This window comes from Branchiostoma floridae, chromosome 4 (genome assembly GCF_000003815.2).
Source record: "Branchiostoma floridae strain S238N-H82 chromosome 4, Bfl_VNyyK, whole genome shotgun sequence".
Taxonomy (NCBI): Eukaryota; Metazoa; Chordata; class Leptocardii; order Amphioxiformes; family Branchiostomatidae; genus Branchiostoma; species Branchiostoma floridae.
The window spans coordinates 2,277,487-2,290,423 of NC_049982.1; the positions used below are offsets into that span (position 1 = coordinate 2,277,487).

The 12,937-nt window shown below is 40.5% G+C and overlaps 1 protein-coding gene across 4 annotated transcripts in view; it reads right to left on the bottom strand.

The window, feature by feature from the left end:
- Nucleotides 1–3,937: 3,937 nt before the first annotated feature.
- LOC118413246 (phosphatidylserine synthase 2-like) overlaps nucleotides 3,938–12,937 on the bottom strand; it is a 14,225-nt gene continuing 5,225 nt past the window's right edge. For 2 of the 4 annotated variants that reach the window (XM_035816486.1, XM_035816485.1), the window contains 8 exons: nucleotides 12,748–12,798; nucleotides 11,101–11,214; nucleotides 10,614–10,691; nucleotides 8,380–8,535; nucleotides 7,508–7,653; nucleotides 6,974–7,156; nucleotides 4,946–5,003; nucleotides 3,938–4,056 (listed from right to left, as the gene is read on the bottom strand). In XM_035816486.1, coding sequence (XP_035672379.1) covers nucleotides 4,952–5,003; nucleotides 6,974–7,156; nucleotides 7,508–7,653; nucleotides 8,380–8,535; nucleotides 10,614–10,691; nucleotides 11,101–11,214; nucleotides 12,748–12,798 — 780 coding nt within the window. In that variant the 3' untranslated portion in view covers nucleotides 3,938–4,056; nucleotides 4,946–4,951. Of the gene's footprint in view, nucleotides 4,057–4,945; nucleotides 5,004–6,550; nucleotides 6,802–6,946; nucleotides 7,157–7,507; nucleotides 7,654–8,379; nucleotides 8,536–10,613; nucleotides 10,692–11,100; nucleotides 11,215–12,747; nucleotides 12,799–12,937 lie in introns of all 4 variants that reach the window. The other 2 variants (XR_004830856.1, XR_004830857.1) reach the window with 2 other exon arrangements.

Here is a 12,937-nt window from a genome sequence, read left to right on the forward strand (position 1 = left end):
GGTCACAACAAGACATGTCGAAAAGATACAGTTCACAGATACAAAATGAGACTATTGCTGGATAAATTCAACTTCTCCTCGCTTTTCTGTTATAGTGGAGATAAAAGAGCAGATATGTTTTAAGATCGATGGTTTGTCTAGTTGCATTAGGAATATGATTTTTTTTTCAAAACTTAGGTGTATGAAATAAGGAAATTGGTTAAATGACATGTCCGTTCTAGTGCACTGACACCGGTGTATTGTGGATCGCCGTTAAGAACTGAGATACCATCAGAAAAAAAAAGAGAAAACGAATTTCCAAGAGTCTGAATCATAGGGCTTGGCCTGCTTCGAAAGATCATACCTCTAGCCTGGGTACCATCCAAATAGTAGTTCGCTCCAACAGTTGTTATATGCACTATATACTGTCGCTTCTATGCTATTCCAGAGCAGAAGTGAACATAGGAGCTAGCGAACTACTACCCGTATAGTACCCAGGCTATAATGCAATACAGATTAGTTTTATTATAATACCTCATCAATGTACTCTAAATTTCTTGTCACACTATTTAATGAATCATTCGAATCTTAATCAGCTGGCTTCCTGACCCATTTCATGCACGGTCTGTTATAAAACCCTTTGATTTGTGACGATATTGTAGTGCCAAGAAAATTACCCGTGCTTCATCTGAACTAATATGTTTTCCAGCGAAGCCGTCACGTATGAAATTTACATGGCCGGGTTCTCATCAAAAATGACCCTGGGGAAATTTAAGAAGTCCGTAGTGATATTCTTCTGCCGGGGTGTTGATGTAGCTGTTGGCGAAACGTGAGCTACTTGGTGTGCCCAGACCGTGCAATTAGTAGGAGCATTCTTGTATTTAAACTCATGGAACACTAACCGTGGAAAATACATGATTTATTATCGTGATGGTAAACGAATGAATTGTTTATCAATTTTTCTACGCTTACAATACAGCAAGAATTAACTTAACTTTAAGACAAACATTATGTAGAAACGGCAATTGATCTTAATTGAAACATGATTAAAAATTGGCTATTCACACCGTAAACATAAGATCTCAACAAATTCTATTTGTTTTTATCTCGGATTTGAATTATAAATGCCAGACTAGTACTGGAAGATGAGCATGGAAGCAGAGCCTTGGTAAACACGATTCAATGTTGTCAGATTTCCACTTGATTAAGAGCCAAGGAAATAGGTACGGGCCGTGAGTGAGTGAAATAGGTATATGTTGCAAAAGTATGGAAATTATTTTTGTATGCCAGTAGTGTCATCTAGGTAGCCTGGGTACCATCCGGATAGTAGTTCGCTCCTATGTTCGATTCTGAAACACAGAGAAGCGACTGTATATTGTGTATTATGAATGTCAGAGCTAGAAGCGACTGTATATAGTGTAAGATGAACGCCGGAGCGAACTACTTTCCGGATGGTACCCCGGCTATCATCTAGGAGGATCTTGTGTCTTCATTTTAATCTGTTCCAAGTGGTACATATGTACATCAGTTATGACATGTAAAAAAAAGTAATATTTTACTTTATGGCATCTTCGTTTCTGCTAACAAATGTACAGAGATATTTGACCTATCACTCTCTCTCTCTCACTCACTAAGTCACCCACTCACTCAGATACCCATCAAACCAGAGAGCTCTGTACATCTACCCACTCACTCATTTACTCAATCACACACACTCATACATACTTAATAACTTGCTCTCACTCTCTTAATTACTCTGGCACTAACTCACTCAATCACACATGCACACTCACACTCATCTCACTCTTACCTAAATTCACTCTAATACACATTCTTACTCACTCACTAATTCACCTTGAAAATGGGACTAGGTAGTCAGTAGACTGAGTAGTGTGTTCTAGACTCAACGAAGGACAATATCAAGAACTGCAAATGTAGGTTTTAATGGAATATCCTACAATCTGGAAAGTACTTTACACCATGGATAGTTTCATATCGCCCCAAAAGTTTCAAGATATAAAGACAGTGACGGGGACTAGTTGGCCAACATTTCTAACTAGCACCATATAAATGAACTAAATATATATCTATGGATGGCTGCAATGCATTTGTTCAAGAACTATGAGGTTTCACTGTAATCTCCAACCAAATCCACGGTGCGTAATGTATAGTATCAAACTTCCCGGTGCCTGTTTGACTCCCTTAGCCGGCTACACTCCTTGGCCAGCTTTGCTACTATATCTTATGGCACCGTAGGATCTGCTTGGAGATTAGTTTCACTGCACACTAAAACTTGGATTCCCACCAATTCCTTAATCTGACATAGTCTCTACCAAGCTAACTACAAACTGTAAGGAGACTATAATTTGTCAGGGAAGTTTGGCCACCATAAGGTTTCATTGGTCGAAGGGGGAAATGTTGGGCTTCCCGCTGAATGACTCTCCTGGGCAAATATTCACATTTTTTGCTGGATTCTATGATCCAAAAAGAGAGGCCTGGTGGAAGCTACATCTGACATATCTTGTTACAATAATGTCAAGGTGTCATTTTCACACAGCCACTTTAAAATGTGTGGCCTTCTCAATTTATGGCATTTCTACCTGTGCCACATTGAAAAAAAAAGACAAAAACTTCAGATTCTGAAATATTGTCTGGTCAACATCTGGCCAGCATTCTCCAATTTTCTCTTTTTTTAAAAAGTCATGTCAAGAAAAAAAAAAAACTGATGTGAAATAAAAACAAATAAACAAACACTGTTTGTAGCTGTCACAATTCGCACTTTGTTTTTGTTGACCCATTCACAAAATCTTCCCAAGTGCCCCTTACACACATTAGTGCCATTGTAAGGGGAGGTAAATAATCTTTCAAATGATACATAAAACAATACATGTGATGATCAATTAAACTGGCATATCCAAAATATTTTGTTGCTACATTCAACTCTCAGAATTATCTCCACCAATCATACGTAGATCTAAGATGAGCACCAAGATGATAAAATGAAAGTTACACCTACTATGTTTGCACCATCCCTCTTGGCATCTTATATATGTATAGAACTACATAATATATATCTACAACATTTTCCACTCTTCAATAAAGCACTAAGAAAAAAATACACAAAATCAACTAAAACTCTGAAAGCATTGCCATAGAATTATAATACTGCCAGACAACTGAGACCAATCAGAAGCCCCGGTTTATGTGGCCGTAACATCATTGGCCAACCAACAAGTGGTTTGCTCACTCGGTGGTTTATTCAATTGTAATAGCAACCAATCAGGTATCTTGTTACCATATACATGTACACCTTATTAATTTGTCAGTATTCAACCATCTAATATAAACCTGCTGATGCCGCATGTACATAAGGTCACATGTCAACATTGTTTGGTCACTTGAACCCTGAAGAAGACTGCTGTAGTACAGTCAAAAGTTTGGAACAGAATTTTGACTCCAACTACAACTTGGCTAGACTACGGTTAAGTAATATTGCAGTGACAAATTCAATCAGAGGAGTTTCGATTTTGTGAGGGCACTTTCCGTAAAAATGTACCTGCGAAAACATATTCATGTGTGTATTGCATAGCCATCATGGCCATAGGGCACGGTTTCTACATCAAAAACAGAAATGCCAGTAGTTGGCAAAAATACAGAAACAGTTTCTCCATAAATTATATAGTGTTTGGTATCTGCACCTTTCTGAATATGGCATGATCACACGACCATTAGATATCACATTACAGGACTCGGAAAATCAGGGAATGGCCCCTTCCGTAATCATATTGAGGCAAAGAACTTCTTAACATTGTAACAGAAAAAAACTCTTTGTTCACATCGATGCCAATTAAACCGAAAATCTGTGATTGTGAATGTTCAAGTTTGCACAAAAAATGTATCATTGCACTTTCCTATGTACAATTTTAACCTCTGCTGCCTGTTGACCCTTGACCTTTCCAGCATCTGACCCTCGACTTTTTTCCACTTTGAACCTTGATCTCGATATTTGATACTTGTTGAACTTGACCTCAAAATGGCAGATCCTTTCAGTCTATATGTGGCACTTTCTGGTGTATTCTGTGGGGAAATATTGAAAGAAATATGTTTCGTCAAAAGTTCATCTAAACACAGTCAAGTTAGATAGACATGCAACATAGATTCATGCAAGCCTTTAAGTTTAACAACTACAGATTTCAAGCCCTCTTCCTAATTCACTGCTGTAAAGGTGGGAGGGAAGTTAGAGGTACCAACGACAGAATACCATCACCATGCAGACTCTTGAGCGCTGGGAACAGGAGGAGGTTATTTGGGGTCATGCAGAGAACACACTTCAAGCCATGCTGACAATGAGAAAAACATGCATGATACTGTTGTCCTTCAGATGTTTGCGGTGGCTTTATTTTTCATGGTGACTTCTACACCGAGAATTCATGACATCCCAAATATGTGTTTTCAACATACATTATGTATTATAATAACATAATGGCAACTGTACTTCAGAATTGCTTCCACTCAGGAATTAAAATAGAGCAAAAACATCCTTTTCCCTTCTACCACAAAATAAAGCCACCGCAAAAGTAAGTGAGTTTGCAGTAATGTTAGTTTGCAGAATAGGACTTTCCAATGCAGCAGGGACTTACAAATGTTGGCATTCATGATCAGGTAATGCTTTGTTTCTTATCATTCTGTGTATGTAAGTTTGCATTTTATAAAATATATAAATCACACTACATCTTTCCAGTCTTTTAAGGCAAAGAAATCCACCTAGACTCAAATTCATAAAACGAAAATGTGACCTGATATCTTTCAGCCAACATTTGTGAAAAAAGAAGGGAATTTATTTCTTAAATAAGCAGTAGCTGGTTAGAGCACACAACACGAGTACCCATGACATCATACTACACATGCTTCTACTACATCACACATGTACAGCACGTGTACTGATGACATCACACAACATGTGTACCTATGACTACTTCTGGGCCAGCTTGCTCCAGTCCCCTGATTCTGGCTTCTGGTTTCTCCTAAACGGAAATAAAACATCATACACATCAACTACATTTGTACACTCGCACAAACTCATTTTTGGTCAATCAAATCTACATATTGCTCCTATATCATTGGCATTGCATCACATATGATTAGCAAGCCTGCTAATTGCCTTTTCAAATCAACACAACTGTATACCCTATCAGTATGAACTGCAATGATATGAGTATCAGTATGAACTGTAATAAAAACCAGGGTGCCAGTGTCACTACCATGCCTGTCCAACTTCTGTCACATTCTTCTTGGATGTTCATCACAGGGTGATGACCTGTATTGTGTAAATTGTTAATCTGTAACCCTTAACCCTTAACTCATAACCTTAACCTGTAACTTGTAACCTTTAACCCTTATTCGATGGATGGAGAATGCAGCAGCCCAGCACTGCCAGATGTGCTCAGGGAAGGGCACACCACAAGAGTAGACCTGTAACCCTTAACCCTAACCTTTAACCCTTACCTAATGAAGAACCAGGATGCGATGCCGATGAATGCGGCGACCCAGCAGTCTCATATATACTCAGGAGAGGGTACACAACAGTAGACCCTCTACCTGTAACCCTTAACCTCTAACCCATACCTGATTAAGAACCTCCAGATGGTCCAGGATGCAATGCAACCACCCAGCACTGCCAGATGTGCTCGTGGAAGGTTCCGGGTCGGAGTTCAAATCTGACCGGAGTTGGAGTTGAAGGGTGGTGTAATAGGCCGGAAGTGCGCAGTTGTGTCCCTAACTTTTGCTCCCTATTGCTTGGTGATCGTTATAGCTGAGCATAGATATGTCGTATTTTCTGAAAAGCCCGTGGGTTGTATTGTTTTTGTGCGAGGAGAAGTTGGTCGGCCAGCGAAACCATTTTTGTATTAGTCTGCTGCAACGGTGATGCGGTTTTTTCGCCTGATGACCCAAATAGCGGCGTTTTTCATGCGATTTCGAAGAAATGACGTCATCGGAGATTGCAAAAAAGTTATCACATGGAATTTTTTTATTTTCATTTTACACAAACATGAAGAATTTAGCTTCTCTACCACGTAGGCCATTATCCTGGGAAAATTCGTTTTTTCAAAGCAGCTTCGATCAAAAAAGTGTTAAAAAATGATAGTTTTCGGGTCCAAAATTAAAATTTTACTACATATTCTAACAAAAATAAAGAGGCAACAGACGGTACCAATAGGTTTGTCGGAAAGAGACAGTAAACAGCTTTCCGCCATATTGATTAAGTTTTGCGTCCTACGTTTACTAGCGGAACTGTAGCCCTTCGGGCTGAGGCTGCCCGCCGGCCTCAGAAATCGTAAAAGAAACCCCGGTCCGATACCGGAAGGTCACACAAGAGCAGACTTGTAACCCTTAACCCTAACCTCTGACCCTTACCTGATGAAGAACCTCCAGATGGTCCAGGATGTGATGCCCACGAACGCGGCGACCCAGCACTGCCAGATGTGCTCTGGGAAGGGCAGCAGGAGCAGGTTCTGTAACCTTTACCCTGTAACCCTTAACCTGTCACCTCTATCCTGTGACCCTTCCTTACCTGATGAAGAACCTCCACATGGTCCACGATGCGATGCCCACGAACGCGGCGACCCAGCACTGCCAGATGTGCTTGGGGAAGGGCAGAAGGAGCAGGTTCTGTAACCCTTAACCTGTCACCTCTAACCTGTGACCCTTACCTGATGAAGAACCTCGAGATGGTCCATGACGCGATGCCCACAAACGCAGCGACCCAGCACTGCCAGATGTGCTCGGGGAAGGGCAGCAGGAGCAGGTTCTGTAACCCTTACCCTCAACCCTAACCTCTGACCCTTACCTGATGAAGAACCTCCAGATGGTCCAGGATGCAATGCCCACGAACGCGGCGACCCAGCACTGCCAGATGTGCTCGGGGAAGGGCAGCAGGTTCTGTAACCCTTAACCTGTAAACCTCAACCTGTCACCTCTAACCTGTGACCCTTACCTGATGAAGAACCTCCAGACAGTCCAGGATGCGATGCCCACGAACGCAGCGACCCAGCACTGCCAGATGTGCTCGGGGAAGGGCAGCAGGAGCAGGTTCAGGTCGAACTTCATGACAATGAGCAGCTCGGTGATCACGATGGCCGCCAGAATCCACGCCTGCTGACCAAACTTTTTACATGTGCTGCCATGGAAACAACACAGATGAATAAGTAATCATTAAGATTTAAACATGATCTTTAGAGAAAGATGTCAATGAGCCGCTAGCTCATTTGGGTCAACAAGCCATAGTCTCACAATATAAAACACAAAATGAATGTAACATGAAGTTATAGGTCATCAACAGTCTAAAGTTCATAGGTAATGGCCTAAAAGGTCATAAAATAAATGGTCAATTCAATGTTATTACAAGGTAATAAAATAAAGGGTTATTTAGAGTCATGAAAAGGTCATCATCACAATGTCATTACAAGGTCATTAACCAAAAGTACATCACAAAGGTCATCAGTTCAATGATCAAAGGTCGCGAACTCACGGGTCGTCGAGGAACTGGAATGTTTCCCTGAAGGCGACGGCGGAGGCGGGGACGTACATGGCGAGCCGCGCCCAGTTGATCCAGTTTGGCGGCGGGATCCACAGAATGGACTTGAGATAGAACGTGTTTAACTCTGCGATCAACCACTGTGGGGAGGGGGGTAGAACGTGTTTAACTCTGCGATCAACCACTGTGGGGAGGGGGGTAGAGAATGTTTAACTCTGCGATCAACCACTGTGGGGGAAATAAACATTGTTTTAGATAGAATGTTTTCAACTCCTGTATGTGTGTGTGGGGAGAATAACATTGTTATAGAAAAGAATTTCTATTCTGTACATATCTGAATAGTTTCAACAATTGTTCCATCAAACATTTGTCACCTTCTCCATGGCAGTACTGATTGAATCGCATTGCACTGCAGCTAGGTGTCACTGCTTACAGATGCAGTCCCAAATGTGTGGCGGACATAAAACAAAAGCTGTCTTTTAAAAAGAGTCTTTATTCTCTATGTATCCATGTACTGTAGTCTGTGCCAGTGCTAGTTAATTTCTGGGCATTTACTGATAGCTTGAAGATAGGATGGGATTTAAACCAGCAACTTTGTACCTGTATAAAGTTAGACATGCAGGCTTACAACATTTAAAGAGAAGTCAATACCTACGACTGGATAAAATTTGGAGCTCAGTTCCAAATATCCAGACATTTCAAGTGACTTTTCTTCAGTATTGACTTGTACTGCCAGTTCATGCTTATGATGCCAAAAATGAGTGATAGATGTCACTTGAAATGTCCAGAACTTGAGAACAAATATCCAGTTATAGAGATTGAATATAGCCTCCACTTTGTAATCTTAAGAGAAGGAGGGTCCCTACCATAGCGATGATGCCTAAGACAGCCAGCCAGCGTTTAAGACTGAGGGTAGGTTTCCAGTCGAAGGATGTCCAGTTGTAGGGCGTGAACTGTGCCACCATGCGTCTCATCTTCCCGCGGTACGTGGGGATGTGCCACAAACCTCGCCAGTGGTACGGCTGGGGCATAAAAGAAAGTCAACTTAAGTAGATCTTAATATCTAAGATAAAGTTGTTCATCTTGTAGTGCCGAGTGGCACATAGGACAGCAATTTCCTTTCTGTTTCTGTAGTACATTATTACCCCTTAAATGTGCTTAAGACATGTACACTTCCTCAAACACTGGACCCAACTGGATAAAACGAAGTCAACTATTAGTAAATCTTAATCCCTAAGCTGTTGCTGTGACCCTTGTACTAAAGTTGAAGTACTAAGTGGCACATAGGTAAGTAAGTTTCCTTGTTGTTTCAGTAGCAGGTACATTTTTACAGGGAGGGGTTGCTGGCCGGTCTCTTTTAACATGCTTAAAGGCACCTCCTGAAACACAGGACCCCTATTTTATGTCCCTTCTAAAAGATGAATGCAGCCTACCAGCTGAGATGCCCTTCCCAGGATGAAACAAGGAGCTGTGAGGTACCTATTGAGCTACAGGCTACAGATATCAAATTTTAAGATAATTGTGGTCACTTTATCACACTGCAAGCATGCACATATGCTTTGTTCTTTATATTGACCACTATTGTTTAAGACAACATGGACCCTCCAACGTGCTGCAAAGTCTGAAGGCTGAAAATGTAAACAATAGATTTACAGTACTTAGGTAGGAATTGAGGCAATTTTTTCTGCAATATCAACTTACACTGGTGCAGCATAGCCTGTGTTTACACAAGCTCTCGCCGGCTGGGCTTAATGACCCCCTCCCCCCTAGGGAGGCGGCAATCGTAGGGCCGGCCGCTAGGGGCGCGATTTTAGTCAGGCTATGGTGCAGCACAGGTAACATTCAAAATTATGGTCCTGTACCTGTCAAGTTTACCTGCCCCACGTTTTCACTCTTGAAGTGTATTATGCTTGAAGTTTCATTCTTTTGAAAACCAACATCTTGAAGACCTTGAGATACCTGCACTGCATGTTACATTTTATTCTTGTATAAAAGAATATCTTGAAGATGTTGCTTATATCGATGGACTGAGCCATAGACTGTCTTAACCCTTGTCCTGCGGGCCCGGTTATATAACCGGATGCACATGCTGTGCCTGTGTGCGGGTCCGGTTATATAACCGGCTGGGGGTATTCCCCACAGGAACCTTTGTGGCTTCTGTGTGGTAACCAGGAACAGCTGGGAAGAAGATGGGGGCTGCATGAATGGGGTCAAGGGTCAATATCCTGGTTGCGCAATCAATCCCAGAGCTCTTTGCGGGCATAAATTATGTTAATGAGCAAGATGGCCGACTGTCGTCTGCAGATATGTTTTTTCATGTTTTTTTTCGTGTTTTGGGGCATAAATTCTTAGTTTAGTCGCTAAAATGTCAAAGTTAACTTGGTAACAAGTGCATAAGGAGCCTTTCCCCACTGATTCTGAGGCAGAACATCCAATTTTGGGCAAGAATGGTGAAGAAATGCTGCCGAACATGAGAAAAGAAGATATGCACGTGAACTTTACCATTTTTATGGAAAATTACCCCCCACGCAACAGGAAACGAATTAGGACAGTCTGTTAAGCTGCAAATTCGACCTTGGTTACTTTTGTGGAGGTCATTAAGTACCTTGATGTGGCAAATAATTAGTGACAGATGGAGCTGATCATATGTTACATTATTCTATTGAACAGCCTTATCAGCACCCAGGACAATACCTAGCCATAAACTCACCTGCAGTGATACCTGGGTAATTTTTTTTGCTGCATATGTGGCCCTGATGTTGTCAATATGTCATAGGAATGTTGTAGTGTTGATACTAAGATTATTTATGAAATTCAGGTATTAATGATACAAAAGTTTATGGAAATAACTTGTTTTATTGATTTATTACCCTTGCATATCATTTTTATGACTCAGGGTAAAACTTTCAAGACATTACTAAAAAGTAGAGACTCTCAGCTTTCTATTGATGTGTAACATTATAGGGTTACTTAAATGCAAAGTAACTAATAAATAGCAAAGTAAAAGCATTTCCCATACTTTGAAGAGAGTCAAAAATGCCCAGCACAGGGAGGGTATATGGGTAAAAAATTGCCAGCAGGACAAGGGTTAAGATCTGACCTTCATCTTGAGATACTCCACTGTTTTCATGCCACACCAGATCCCCAGGCCGTTGCAGATCAGCACATCCATGATCCACTGGAACAGAGGAAACAGGGAAATCAGAGATAGCAGACTTCACCCCCTCTAGCAAACTACAGGCTCATAGACACACATATTAAAACACAGGCAAAAAACAAACAAAACTTCAAGTATTCTACATTCTGTTCATAGCTTTTTTTTGTTGCAATCGAAATGATTAGAACATATTGGAAAATGATTCCAAAACATTTTCATCCCTCAGAGAATTGTCCCTGGGCTTTGGTTGGCAGGATTTTGCTAGTGTCAATCGGATGCTAGTATCATTTTTTACCTTAGACATTAGAAGTTACAGAAACACACACAGACAGACAAGCTGTAAAGAGTGTTTCACTCCCTTGGTGTAAAGTAATGACATGTCTAGTAAAAATCAAACAAAAGAATAAAAAAATTATACAATAGTCCTTACATGGTCCCACCAGCACTCGTTGAAGTTTGGCAGCTGGTGCTCCAGTGTGTACTCCAGGAACTCAAACATCACACTGATCACGTTCGTTATCCACACATTCCTCAGGATCAGTGCCTGGAAAATAATACATATTCCTAATAAGGACATTCCTCAGGATCAATGCCTGGAAAATAATACATATTCCTAATAAGGACATTCCTCAGGATCAATGCCTGGAAAATAATACATATTCCTAATAAGGACATTCCTCAGGATCAATGCCTGGAAAATAATACATATTCCTAATAAGGACATTCCTCAGGATCAATGCCTGGAAACCAAAACATGTTCCTAATATGGGCATTCCTCAAGATACCTGGAAAATAACATTAATTCCTAATATGGGCATTCTGCCTGGAAAGCAACAGGCATTCCTAATATGATGATGATGATGATGATTCCTAATATGGGCATATTCTGTAAGTTCAAGGCATTAGAAACACATGGGCCACAACAATTTTATTTGTTGGTTCTCAGAATACCAAAAAAATGCAATACCAAACTGGAATATCCATATGAATACAAATTCTAATGAAAAAGTGGCACACAAAATTATAGGGACTGAAATTCAATGTATAGCCTGATTCAAGTTAATATCGTCCCTGGTTTTTGTTTTAGTTTCCACCTCTTGCTTAAGTTTTGTTCACAATGGCTGAGAAATGATATGATAAACTGGTGCAGCTAAGTCCACAAATCTTTCACACATCCTTCATAAGGAAAAACATTCTTCCATCAGGGTACAAGAACATGACTTTATTTATTCTTTTATAGATGACATTGCAAGGTCACCCTTAAGATGATATTGAGAAAGAATATTTAACTTATTTTGGGGATACGCATGCTCAATATGAATGCTCGAATGTATACCAAAAAATCAACTTCATTTCATCTAGATCTTACCAAGGAGGCTAAAAGCTTCCTTGGTCTTACTTGTAGCCTGGAGTCCAGTCTTATTTGCTTTAGTCGTCTTCCAATTTAGTCACTACTGTCAGGGAATGGCAACTGCAGGAAGCAGCTACAGCTAAGAGGACTGGACTCCAGGCTAGCTTACTTGGGCAGCGTCAGGAGTGGGTAGTAGTGGGGATGTCTATTCCTCCGTAACATCTACATGGACCAACAAGTCATCTATTCACACTACACATGTATGGTACATGAATATGGATGGTCAGAGAGCTTAAAGTAAACCTAGTGAGGTGAGGGTGAGACAAGTTCATTGGCCTAATGCCCTGAGCAAGTAAAAATGCTAAATCAGGCCAGGGCACAATTTTCAAGTGTTCAATCTTTTCATTGGTCCAGTTACATGCTTTGAAGTACTTTTGTTACTGAAAAATAAAAGGATTTCCTTTCTGACAGTACATTGTTACCTTGCATAGAAATGAATTTCAGGCCTGTAAAATTTGGTTTCAAGCTAATTATGCAATTTTTTTTATAACAAACACTATAGAAAAAGCGACTTTGTTGCAAACTTGTCCAACCCTGCTAGCTACAGGTCTTGTAACAAATGAAATGAAAAAGAAATCTAAGATCAAGTTAAAATCAAATATTATTCGGTCCACATGTGTTGATGAAAGAATTAGACCTTGTTTCATAGTAAACACTGTAACTTACTTTAGCATACCACCCCAGAAAATGGGCAGGCACAAAGATGTCACATTTTTCCTGGAAAAAAAAAGGCGGAACAAAGATTAGACCTTTAACCCTGTCATCATTGATACTGTTTAAGACATTTTACTTGTCACCAGGTGGAGTAGGTTTGTGAACACACACGTACACAAAGTTCATCCGTGACGATGGACAA